This window comes from Amblyomma maculatum, chromosome 3, assembly GCF_055883805.1.
Source record: "Amblyomma maculatum isolate TAMU_Amacu chromosome 3, ASM5588380v1, whole genome shotgun sequence".
NCBI lineage: Eukaryota > Metazoa > Arthropoda > Arachnida > Ixodida > Ixodidae > Amblyomma > Amblyomma maculatum.
In genome coordinates, this window is record NC_139346.1 from 200,460,908 (window position 1) to 200,474,305 (window position 13,398).

Here is a 13,398-nt window from a genome sequence, read left to right on the forward strand (position 1 = left end):
GCAGGGCTATGAACGGAAGCACTAACATATTTCGCTGATTAATACGCTAAGCCCTTAAGCATAGCTTGACTAATTCTTTCTTTTAATGCGGTAGTTCTAAAGGGCCCGTTGCAGAATATTCGGCGTTGTTAACGTCGGCGTTGTCGGATTAGCGAAAAATCGTGGCCGTTGCTCTGACAAGTGGTAGTTGTCAGGCGACATGACCAGGAACGATTGTTCGGCGGGTTGTTGCGTCACGAGACCACATGACATGAAAGGAGCTGCCGACAAAGGCTTCGCCTTTCAGATGGGAATGGACAACATCAGGACCCTATAATCCTAAGCCACGACACGCCATTCATATAGTCCACGTACGCAACCACGTTTGTACCGGCTTGGTTAGGCGCGACTTAACATATTTGTCCGATAGCCGTACCATAATGTGGTATATTATACGACTGTATGCTAATGAGCATGTGCGAGAAAGCAGAGGCGGGAATAAGGAATTAGCGATTTAGCGAGGAGAAAACTACAGGGTCTTGAATATTTGGGGGCTGGGATTTAAAAAATTCCTATGCAAAATATACTGCCCCATTCGAGCTGAAATAACGTTCACAAAGTAGCAAAATATAGTCTACGTTATCTGATAAGTGATTCAGCATCGGTACTTGCCTAGATTTCCCGAAATCGAGAAAAAACTGCTCTCGGTGGCGTGCACAATAGAGGCTTTACAAAAGTTAGCGCCATCTAGTGAAAGAAACAGAAACTGTGTGCGGCGGCCATGTTTTGCTCAGTCCGCCCGCGCCTCCCATCGAGTACGCTGTCAACGTGCGCCTTTGTAAAACCCGTGCATGCACCGAAAGGTGCATTGGAATGCTCACAAGCGATTGTTTCATTTTTTAACGTCACAGCAGTCGCCGTTAGCTACAAGCTCTATTCGGAATGATGCCAGCATGTTGTTGCGTGCCCTTCTGCAGGCAGCGCACCGTCGTAGACGCGCACGGAATTAAGGTATACGCGTGTATGCGACCGTTCGTTTGCAGTCCTAATCGGCTTTACAAGGGTCATGTAAAGCATTACTACACGTCCCTCTGACTGGGAGCTAGCTCACAGAATGTGCTATCACCTAAAACAGCAAGGTTGTTTTGCGCGCTATGGAGCCTTGTGAACTTGAAGGATAAGCTTATACTGCGATGGAAGACATGGGAGAAGGAGCAATCCATGTATAACGAACGCTATTGTGCAAATACGTTCTTTGAAACATTTTGTACGTACGTGGCATTTACCATTGTGTATTGGATTTAAGACACGGGCATGATTACCGAAACTACTTTTCACAGTCGTACGAAATGGTAGTGCTTGGTGCAGAGAGCAATACGGTTGTCTAGTGTGACCGAGGTGCGTGTTTTACGCTGCAAAAGCAAGCGGCTGCCAAACCCGCGGCGTCTAGAAAAGCAGGAAAAGATGACATCCCACTAGTGTGTTGTAATATGCTCACGTGCAGCCCATTTCGACCGGTCCACGTCCGGAGCACGCAGCTCAGGTTTTGTACCTGCCAGCGCGGCCAATAAAATAACGGAGCGTGCGCTTCACTTTTGTGTATTTTTTCGAGTCACCCGATGGTTCGCTAATTCACAGCTACTTGAAATTCACTGGAAGTTTTAAATATGTCGATTTCTTGTTTATTCCTTCTGTCAGAAAGTAAACATTTGAAGCCGTAATCTCATATGAAAGCGCTGACATTGGAAGCTTCGAGGAACTCGGAGGAGGAGGAACTCGGCTGAAACGAAAAGAAATTTGAAAAGTCAACTCACATTACTGCGAAGTGTTTGTGCCTTGTGCAACTGGCTGTGTTCATAAAATCAGATTTATATTATATCATACCGTTATAGAAAAATTAGGGGGTCACTTAAGCTCCGCCGTTAAAGGTATAACGCGATAGTGTCTCTCTCTCATACACACACACGCACGATGTTTTCTTTGTTCACTTGTTATATTTTAGCTCTCTTATTTATTTATTTTATTTACCAAACACTGCAGGTCCTAACTAGGCCCTAGCAGGAGGGGCGAATACAATGCAGTGAAATATGAATTCATCAAAAGTTACATACTACACACAAGTGTAGTATGTTATATGTTGTTATGTATGCTATATTTCTGTTATGTATGTTATGTTATATTTCTATCATTTCTTTCTTTATTTTTATTTTATTTGATGCTTTATATTTTTATACACCAATACGCATGTGTCAGCAACAATCGGCTTTCCATTCTGAGCAATTTGACACTTTTGAACACATTCTTCAATTATTTCAATTAATAAATTACACATTCTAAATTTTCTTCCTTAGCATCACCAAGCACTGGTTTTTCATTCTGTCACCTTTAAACCCTTACTTTCCAATTTTTCCTTTTTTGAGTTTCTTCATGTCATCAATTAATCAATTATTTACAAAAATTTTATTAACTCGTCATCGCCTATCGCACACCAATCAATATTCAATCACTGGAAGCACAAATTACCATGGCACTTTTTTTTTTTTACGCAGACCCCGATTATTTCCGAGACTAATGCCGACTACTGCGTCGACTGCATGGGAAGGAAAGTGCTAAGCGCCAGTCCAACTTACATCAAATTACGTACGATCCTTTTATCATAAAATAAAATGCATCCTTGCTCATTTCACCAACCAAGTATCTTCCATTGGGATGAGCGACGGTGATTGCGCAAACCAAGCAAACATACTCGCGATGATCTCTCATAGGCGTTTAAGTAAACAGCAAAGGCGCACAGATAAAAAAAAATCCACATTACAGAATTCTGGATACTGTACCTGGATAGCGATGACGCTGCGGATTGCCGAGGGGCTCATACACTACTCATAGAGCAATTTGTAACTGCGCTCGGCAGCGCGGCCGGTGGGCCCCGCCACGTCTCGGCTATCAAAATACGCTTCTAGGCGTCGCTAACAGAAACCGCCAGGGACCGAAGAGAGGTCCAAGCACAGCACACTAGGTTAAAACGTGAAAAGCGCGAACAGAACGGCGAGCGCTGACGGACGGACAGGAAGCGAACGGATGAAGCGAACAAAATATGGCGGCCAGAGCGGGATCAGCGTGCCGCTCATGGTTGCCAGACGTACTTTTGTAAACCCTCTATTCTCGCAGAAGAAAGTCGAAAAGCTATTTTGACATGATACGTCATCTGTTGAGCATTGAGAAAAGCTCCATCCCGGCCGTTGGCGCGCTTACCTCGCTGCCCGACAGATGACGCACCATGTCAAAATAGCTTTTCGACTCTCTTCTGCGAAAATTGTGCACGCCGCATAGAGCAGTTTTTTTCTCGATTTCGGAAAATCTAGGCACGTACCGATGTTGAATCACTTATCAGTTAACGTAGACGATATTTTGCTACTTTGTGAACGTTATTTCAGCTCGAATGGGGTAGTAGATTTTGCATAGAAATTTTTAAAACCACAGCCCCCAAATATTCAAGACCCTACATGCACAAGAACGAGGATTTGCAAAGGCAGTCGCAGACGGGTATGCCGCTATTGTGTCATACGCTTAAAGGCGGAGTTCAAGCGTCCTCCCTCTTATTTTCCCTATAGTAATTTCTGCATTTTCTTTTTTTCTCATAGGCCTCTTTTCATTCTTTAATTTCCTCATTATCTCCCCAGCATTCCTTATTGATTCCCTATCGATGTACATGTAATAAAAAGACCCCTTATGAGAGACGTGCATTACCACGCCAGAATGGAATAAGCGTTTCTTATAAAGCAAAATCTCAGAGAGCTAGCTCCCACAGCAGCGACAAAACATCCCCGTGACGAATGGGCGTGGAACACAGTAGTTACGTGCCTGTGAGCTTATTTGTTCAAATTTGAGGGCTCACAAACTATAATTTTTTGATGACGGACAGCTTACCTAAAATAGTATCCCTGCGCTTTTATTTCGCTATCACTGATAATTTTCTCAGCGCTGTACAGGTCATCCGCAGAAATCCGCGAGCGATGTGACAGCCAGTTAACATACGGTTTTAACTATAATCAAAGTGGTAAGTTAAGTTTCGATACACTTCTATAATTGAACAGCCCTGCGGGACCAATGTAAAGTCACGGGCACATTTTGTACCTTTTTAAGTATAGACATAATTAACCGCCATTTCTGCGTGCCAAAAAACGTGTAATGAACAGCTCACAGGTCTGTGCAGTCGAAGTCCTGGCAGGCTGGGTCGGTCGAGGCGAACTTGCATTCAAAGATGACATCCTTGCGAGCGTACGAGTACTCGATAAGCCTCACCGTCACCGCCAAGTAGGCGCCCACAATGCGTTGCTGCATTTCAAGAGACCAGGGAGAAGATGCGTCAGATATTACGTATGTCGTCACGTGGCAGCAACCATCGCCCCCGACCGTTTTCACTCAGGGTTTCCATAAATTCCGATAACAATCCTTATATACGGAGTATGTACATGGGAGCCATGGGCGCCATTTTATTGCACAGCTATCGACTTCAGTGGTGTTAGATGGGAGCAGATGGTGATAAGTCGTTTAGACATGAGCGCGACCTTTCGCGGTAGTATGGCGGTCACTGTTATTAGAGAGTTTTAGCTTACCGTGATCCGCGATCCGCTACTGGGATCCGCCACCGCGCGTTCCACTGCGCATGCCCAGACCCCCCTTGACGCCGATAAATGGCGCCACATACTGGATGTCGGCACACATGACCTGCCGCGTCAGGACCAATCAGCTTGACCGCCCCGCCCACGCGCGGTAGAGAGCCACGGTGGCGGATCGCGGATCACGGTAAGCTAAATCTCTCTATTCTAATGAATACTCCCTTAACGGGGCTTTTGGAGCTTATTTTTGTTCGGGGCAAATCACATTTGTTTCTCAGCCGCAATGTGTTCACTGTATGCTCGTTCCATTCGTTCTCTCGGCTGACATGACGGTTTTAGCTATAAGGTATTTATTTCAACTATTGAGATCGTGTGATGAAACTTATTGTCTTCCTTTTATTTACACATTTCCCATGCGGGTATCTTTCTCTCGACTGCCTGTATACTTCCCAACTTTTGCGATTCACAGAATTTCAGCAACAGTTTTGACCAAACTGATCCAAGTATTAACACCCGCCACCACTACACACCTCAATCCTCAACCTTCGTTTAAAGCGTCCTTTTGTTTTTTTATGCGTCCGAACTCAACAGCAAATGTCTTACGCACGTTCTTGGTCTAGCGTTTGCTTGCTGCTCAGAAAATGGAGGAGGGGGGATGCAATTGATCAGCTTCGTCGTGTTGCTTAAGAAGAACCTTTATTAATGGGCCAGAAGTATCGGTTTCTGCTGTATGCAGTGAGAGAAGTAGCTTGTTTTATATCTAAGGGCATTTCAATTCCTAATGAAAATGAGAAATATGAAATAAAATAGTTACAGATGGACAGGCGAGCGCGGGGCGACCGTCTTCCTCCACAAGACAAAAATATAAAAGAAAATAAAGTCATGGGTAAAATTAAAAGTTGGCAGTTCCTGGATATTTAATCGAGAGGCATACTGAACTGGTTCATCAGGAAATTGTTCATGGTCGCCATGTGACGCGCTGTGACTTAAGCGTCGAGATGCGTTGTTTAGTGCTCTTAATCAGTTAAGCGCTGCTCGCTGAAGGTTGAAGTATAACATAGGAGTGCGTGTCATTAACGCGATCCAGATTTTGCCGCGAGTCAGTCACCGAGTCATTGTCGCTGCAGTCCATGAAGGTGTGTTCGCTGCACAGCCTGGTCATGTTGTACCTGCGAAATGTAACACCATGAACACGGGTGGTTAAATGCAGTCTGGTTGGTGTGACATTTGGTATTTGAATTCATTTCACTGCTTCAGAACACATGGCTGACGTAGACACAGTGTTTGTGACTTGATTTTGCCCTTGTGTCGACTTCGAACTTTGCATTAATAAGCTGAGAGAAAAATTTGTTTCATTGATTGAATAATCAATCTGAATATTTAGAGAGATAAAAAAAAAAGGTAATTGTTATAAAATCATCGAGACCCAAATGGAACTGGCTGCATTTCCTTTGTACTTTTCTTTCCACTGAAAATAGCCCCTGGATGCGTCACCTTTCAGGTCAGATACTGAGATGCTTAAGGATTATGACACTTCATTTAAGAACATGTGAGGTAGTATTTGTCTGTGTCCACGCATTTTGTCAGTACTTTTCGATTCTTATACTAATTTTTTTTAAGTGGTTTGTTGATTTTTGTTTATTTTTGAGTAAGTAACACCTCTTAGGTCATCCCGTAATTTACTTACAACTCAGCGTTACCGACTACTACGCTTTGATACCCTAATGCAGTGGTTAGTAAACACGCAACCTTTCCCCAATTCCTCCACCTGAAAGTCGCTCGGCCGTAATGAAGCTAGTGCGTTGTATTTTAGAGAAATTAGCAAGGTGCTAAATTTTCATACAAGTAAGTGATAACAATTAACATCCACAATGGCGGCGTTCAGGTGGATATTTTGATTGCCGTCTCTGCTTGAGAGAGCAGCGCCAGCCTGAGAACAAAATGCACTGGATGGCTGACGGACGACAGGTATGCGGACGACAGGTATTGAACGGCCTCATAGAATAACCTAGGTAATTCCACTGCATGAGAAAGCCCGAGGGCACCAGAGAGTCAGGTGGGAAGATTAACTTAAGTATACGTGAGACAGGGAATGTGATAAGATGAAAGCTGGAGAGGATGACTCCTCATGGTAGGGACAGGTATAGATAGGGCGCTAGGGATAGCACGATACAGAACCAAGGATAAGGACAGGGCGGTTGCGGATAGCGCATGTTTAACTGAATATCGATGATGATTCCTTTTTGTTGTGCACTTGGCATGTAACCAAGCTTGTGGTGATGACAATGACGATTGAAACTAGGTACTCTGTATTGGGAATTTCGACAGAACACAACAACCCTCACGGCTATTTTCGGAGCCTCGTTGAAGCCAGGGAGGAGCAGGAAATTAACGGGAGGAGGAGAAAAAGATGGCCACCCTCACCCTTTCTCCATGCACAGCGTGACGGCGGGGAACTGTATTCCCAGCATGCGGTCGTGGCCGTACATGACGGCCGTCGGGTAGGACTCGTACTGCAAGATGTCCGTGCGCGCCTGCATCACGCAGAAGGCGGCGCACACCGCCTTGCACGCCAGGCGCAACGTGCGGAACATGCACGCCAGGCTGCAAGCGAAGGCCCCCAGGTGTCACTTTTCAACTTCCTCCAGCAGAGCGCAGTTCAGTTGAACGCAGCAATGCACTGTAATCCCTCACTCAGTGTTCGCCCATTCGTAGCTGTGCCTCCGCGAATGGACGCATCATCTAGATAACAGCTATAGGTCCAAGCTCACTCGGCCATCAATTAAATTACTTATGCTTTCGCAAGCGTAGTCGCTACCGCATATAAGTGACCACGCGTAGTATATATAGTGTTACTGCATAAGGAGGAAGTTATAAAACATTCTTGTTATCCAGATGAATTAGAACAAATGAAAGGAACAGTATAGGTGAAGTAGGAGATAGCATCGAAAAAAAAAAAAAGAATAGAAAGGGAATAGACACTTCGTGACAGTGCTATTACCGTAGCTCCCGATTGCCGGCTGCCCCTGCGGATCGCTGTTCGTGTCCATGCACTTTGCGACACGCTGAATCCGTAATATTTCATTTGAATGAAAACGGATTTTAATAATTCAAACGAATTAAAACGGATAGGTAGATTTTTCTTCAGTTCATGATAGTAGCAATTTTCTCTTTGCTAGCAAGAGCATAAATCTCCTCTGTCATTCCTGCACGTTCCCTGTTTTTTTATTTAAACTTTAGGAATGTTAACCGCCACTTCACGGTTCATTTTCGTAAAGCATCTTGTATATTTGCGCCGGCTTCATGCAATAGAAGTTTGTTATATACAAATGGAAGAACCCTTTGCGCGTATTGAATGAATGAATGAATGAATGAAAAATATTTATTAATATTTTTTTACAGGGAGGGCTCTCTCTTATAGGGACCAAGGCCCGTTGGCCCATTAGGTCACAGCAGCCAAGCAGGGCTGTCTCCCAATCAACCCGGGAGGGGTTCGGTAGGGGCGCATATATAAATACATTCCCTTGGCTAAGGCGCCGGAGGCACTGAATTTTTAACGCGGCTCCGTTAAAAGATCCGTTTTACAGAAACTTCCGGAGTCGGAGTTGTGAGAGACAAAAGTGACGTGGATTGCGTTGGATTGCGTTGGGCGAACTATTCTACGCTAAAATCTTAAATTCATCCAGTTCCTGAAGTTCGGCTGTCTATTGATACGACGGTTGGCCAAGTGAGAGCAAATGTAATAGTCACTTTGAGACTGAGATACGATTTTTGCCTGTCGTTTGATTGCTTGTTTTCTTTTGTTTTTCAAGAAATATATTATTATCGTATACTGTTTGAAAATGATTTCTTTTTTTTTTTTTAATTTGAGGCATTAGGAGGTGACGGCGGCCAACCTTTTGCATGAGTCGCCCTGCTTCGAACACATCGTGGAGTACGACAGAAAATAAAGAAAGAAACACAGAGAGGCGCGACGCATAGTACTTGACATATTCCCACATCTCGGCCTTAGTTAACCTATAAGAAATGCAAACAATAATCGAAATATGATTTGAAATAACTCAGAGGAAAATGCAGAGCTTTTTATCAACGGTGCAGAGAGAAAGTACACAAAATGGAAAGCTTTTTTTCGTCTCAGTGAGGGGATTTTCAATATGGAATTTCACTGTACCTGGCCCTGTTGAGCGGATCCCTCATGCGCCTCGCGACGGTGACCTGCACGTGGCGTAGGATCCCACAGACTCCGCTGTACATGGAGAGGCCCAACCAGAAGCCCAAGTAGCCGCCAATGACGGCCAACACGGTGGTCGACTGCGAGGTATAGACAAACCTCGATTGCTATAGCCACGCTATGCCAACTATCAGGGTATCAGCAATGCCACTTCAAAATAGTGATTCTGTGTGCAACTATTTATTATTCATTCCATAACACATCCATCTGGCTTCCTACACCCTGTAAAGGCCCCAACAGTGTCGTTCGATAAAGTAGGCATTGGCCTCGTAGGTCCATTTCCGAAGTCCTTGGATGCAAAACGCTGGATTGTAGTCTACGCGGAATACCTCACATGTTGCTGTTATTCCATTTGCTGCGGCGCATCAAGTTTCATTTTTCCTGCTACATGTAGAAGGATCGCTGGTTCTCTAAAACCGTTATCCTCGCCAAACATAAAGATAGGTTAACACGTGAAATTATAGAGGCATTTCATATTCACGATACCAGTGGCGGGTGCATCAGCGATCCTTCTATCGCTCTCAATGATAAAGTTCTATTTATCCGGAAAAGACACCTGTCTCACGCGCATGCGCCACGGCGATGCTGTGTGTGTCTTGTCACCGTCATGTATGATCAGTAGCTTTGGTTGTCTTCCTTAAATTTTGGTGTTTTTCTTGATAGGAAAGCATTAGAAGAACGTTTTCTTAGAATAAAAATCAGTCGCTAGTCAGCGCTTGTGTTGTGCGTTTCTTCGCTCGTCCCGTTTTCCTGCGCTATTTTCACTATGAGACGTGTTTGATCTTAGCCGCGGCGGCTGATTTTTTGTAAAAGCGAGAGCAAGGTGCCCGAGTACTGTGCTATGTCAGTGCACGATAAAAAACCCCAGGTGGTCGAAATTTCCGGAGTGTATGCTGCGGAGTTCCTCATAGCCGATGCCGCTTTGGGACGTTAAAGTTATGAGTTGGATAAAACTGCTTTGGATGCTGTAGTGCGGCTTACTGGTCTACATTAAAGTACTAGCTACGTCCTTGGTATTTTTGAAATAAGATATGGTAGCTGGATGAACCAAGTACGGCTCGTCTATCTATTGAACACAAAGCTGCCGGTCGATTAGTTAAACCAGCTGCAACCTACTTTTGACCCCAATTGAGAAGGCAGTGTACAGACTGCGGCGACACGTTTTGCCCAACGCACTTTCAAGGTACGAACAACAATAATTGTACAAGGGGCTGCTGAACCAAATATTGAGCGAAAGCATTAGCTGCGGATGACCGAGCGTTCTTCTTCTTCTCTTTTTTCTTCTTCCTCGGCCCACATATAAAGCCCCGCTTTAACGAACCGATATGAACATGCCTTAGTGGCCTAGAGGGGTAACGTGAATGCCAGGGTCCTAGCAGGCTGATTCTGACATAACCGTCCCATGTGAAACGAGAGACCCAAGTTGGCAGCTCCTGCCAGTCCACACCCTAGTGTGACGTGGGGTGCGACGTCACAGCGTCACGTGGGTAAGACTTGGCTACCGGCCGCGCTACGCTGAAGGCTCGAAACTAAGAGTAGTATTGCTTGCGCAATAAAAAAAATGTAGCGGGATTAGCCAAGTACGACAAATGAGCCCACAGCTGCCGGTCGATCAGCTGGACTGGCTGCAGCCTACTTTTATCCCCAATCAAGGAGGCAGTGTACAGCCTGCGACGACACGTTTTGGGCCCCGCCGCCGAAGGAGCGAGGGTGACATACCGCCATCCCACCGGCCAGAGGATACTATCCTGACAGGAACCAAGTGGATGCACAATGCACCCTCAATGTACCGACAACTCCTGCCAGAAGCCGCACCCACCGCCTCACCAGAGCCGAGCCCAGCGCCTCGAGACACTGAGCCACGAATCTGGCTGCTTCAATATGATTTACTGGTCTATATAAGTGTACAGTGTCCTTCGTACATTAGAAATAAAAAAAAATGTAGCGGGATCAGCCAAGTACGACAAATGAGCGCACAGCTGCCGGTCGATCAGCTGGACTGGCTGCAGCCTACTTTTGTCCCCAATCAAGGAGGCAGTGTACAGCCTGCGACGACACGTTTTGGGCCCCGCCGCCGAAGGAGCGAGGGTGACATACCGCCATCCCACCGGCCAGAGGATACTATCCTGACAGGAACCAAGTGGATACACAATGCACCCTCAAGGTACCGACAACTCCTGCCAGAAGCCGCACCCACCGCCTCACCAGAGCCGAGCCCAGCGCCTCGAGACACTGAGCCACGAATCTGGCTGCTTCAATATGATTTACTGGTCTATATAAGTGTACAGTGTCCTTCGTACATTAGAAATACAAAAAATGTAGCGGGATCAGCCAAGTACGACAAATGAGCACACATCTGCCGGTCGATCAGCTGGACTGGCTGCAGCCTACTTTTGTCCCCAATCAAGGAGGCAGTGTACAGCCTGCGACGACACGTTTTGGGCCCCGCCGCCGAAGGAGCGAGGGTGACATACCGCCATCCCACCGGCCAGAGGATACTATCCTGACAGGAACCAAGTGGATGCACAATGCACCCTCAAGGTACCTGCAACTCCTGCCAGAAGCCGCACCCACCGCCTCACCAGAGCCGAGCCCAGCGCCTCGAGACACTGAGCCACGAATCTGGCTGCTTCAATATGATTTACTGGTCTATATAAGTGTACAGTGTCCTTCGTACATTAGAAATAAAAAAAAATGTAGCGGGATTAGCCAAGTACGACAAATGAGCCCACAGCTGCCGGTCGATCAGCTGGACTGGCTGCAGCCTACTTTTGTCCCCAATCAAGGAGGCAGTGTACAGCCTGCGACGACACGTTTTGGCCCCCGCCGCCGAAGGAGCGAGGGTGACATACCGCCATCCCACCGGCCAGAGGATACTATCCTGACAGGAACCAAGTGGATGCACAATGCACCCTCAAGGTACCGACAACTCCTGCCAGAAGCCGCACCCACCGCGTCACCAGAGACGAGCTCAGCGCCTCGAGACACTGAGCCACGAATCTGGCTGCTTCAATATGATTTACTGGTCTATATAAGTGTACAGTGTCCTTCGTACATTAGAAATAAAAAAAATGTAGCGGGATCAGCCAAGTACGACAAATGAGCACACAGCTGCCGGTCGATCAGCTGGACTGGCTGCAGCCTACTTTTGTCCCCAATCAAGGAGGCAGTGTACAGCCTGCGACGACACGTTTTGGCCCCCGCCGCCGAAGGAGCGAGGGTGACATACCGCCATCCCACCGGCCAGAGGATACTATACTGAGAGGAACCAAGTGGATGCACAATGCACCCTCAAGGTACCGACAACTCCTGCCAGAAGCCGCACCCACCGCCTCACCAGAGCCGAGCCCAGCGCCTCGAGACACTGAGCCACGAATCTGGCTGCTTCAATATGATTTACTGGTCTATATAAGTGTACAGTGTCCTTCGTACATTAGAAATAAAAAAAAATGTAGCGGGATCAGCCAAGTACGACAAATGAGCACACAGCTGCCGGTCGATCAGCTGGACTGGCTGCAGCCTACTTTTGTCCCCAATCAAGGAGGCAGTGTACAGCCTGCGACGACACGTTTTGGCCCCCGCCGCCGAAGGAGCGAGGGTGACATACCGCCATCCCACCGGCCAGAGGATACTATACTGAGAGGAACCAAGTGGATGCACAATGCACCCTCAAGGTACCGACAACTCCTGCCAGAAGCCGCACCCACCGCCTCACCAGAGCCGAGCCCAGCGCCTCGAGACACTGAGCCACGAATCTGGCTGCTTCAATATGATTTACTGGTCTATATAAGTGTACAGTGTCCTTCGTACATTAGAAATAAAAAAAATGTAGCGGGATCAGCCAAGTACGACAAATGAGCACACAGCTGCCGGTCGATCAGCTGGACTGGCTGCAGCCTACTTTTGTCCCCAATCAAGGAGGCAGTGTACAGCCTGCGACGACACGTTTTGGCCCCCGCCGCCGAAGGAGCGAGGGTGGCATGCCGCCATCCCACCGGCCAGAGGATACTATCCTGACAGGAACCAAGTGGATGCACAATGCACCCTCAAGGTACCGACAACTCCTGCCAGAAGCCACACCCACCGCCTCACCAGAGCCGAGCCCAGCGCCTCGAGACACTGAGCCACGAATCTGGCTGCTTCAATATGATTTACTGGTCTATATAAGTGTACAGTGTCCTTCGTACATTAGAAATAAAAAAAATGTAGCGGGATCAGCCAAGTACGACAAATGAGCACACAGCTGCCGGTCGATCAGCTGGACTGGCTGCAGCCTACTTTTGTCCCCAATCAAGGAGGCAGTGTACAGCCTGCGACGACACGTTTTGGGCCCCGCCGCCGAAGGAGCGAGGGTGACATACCGCCATCCCACCGGCCAGAGGATACTATCCTGACAGGAACCAAGTGGATGCACAATGCACCCTCAAGGTACCGACAACTCCTGCCAGAAGCCGCACCCACCGCCTCACCAGAGCCGAGCCCAGCGCCTCGAGACACTGAGCCACGAATCTGGCTGCTTCAATATGATTTACTGGTCTATATAAGTGTACAGTGTCCTTCGTACATTAG

At 47.0% G+C, this 13,398-nt stretch overlaps 1 protein-coding gene across 1 annotated transcript in view; it reads right to left on the minus strand.

Moving 5' to 3' along the window:
* Positions 1 to 13,398, minus strand: part of ppk17 (amiloride-sensitive sodium channel pickpocket 17) — a 69,281-nt gene that overhangs the window by 17,310 nt on the left and 38,573 nt on the right. Inside the window, exons 12-15 of the mRNA XM_084597182.1 lie at positions 8,770 to 8,909; positions 7,023 to 7,202; positions 5,707 to 5,767; positions 4,181 to 4,314 (exon numbers count right to left, since the gene is read on the minus strand). Coding sequence (XP_084453308.1) covers positions 4,181 to 4,314; positions 5,707 to 5,767; positions 7,023 to 7,202; positions 8,770 to 8,909 — 515 coding nt within the window. The remainder of the gene's footprint in view (positions 1 to 4,180; positions 4,315 to 5,706; positions 5,768 to 7,022; positions 7,203 to 8,769; positions 8,910 to 13,398) is intronic.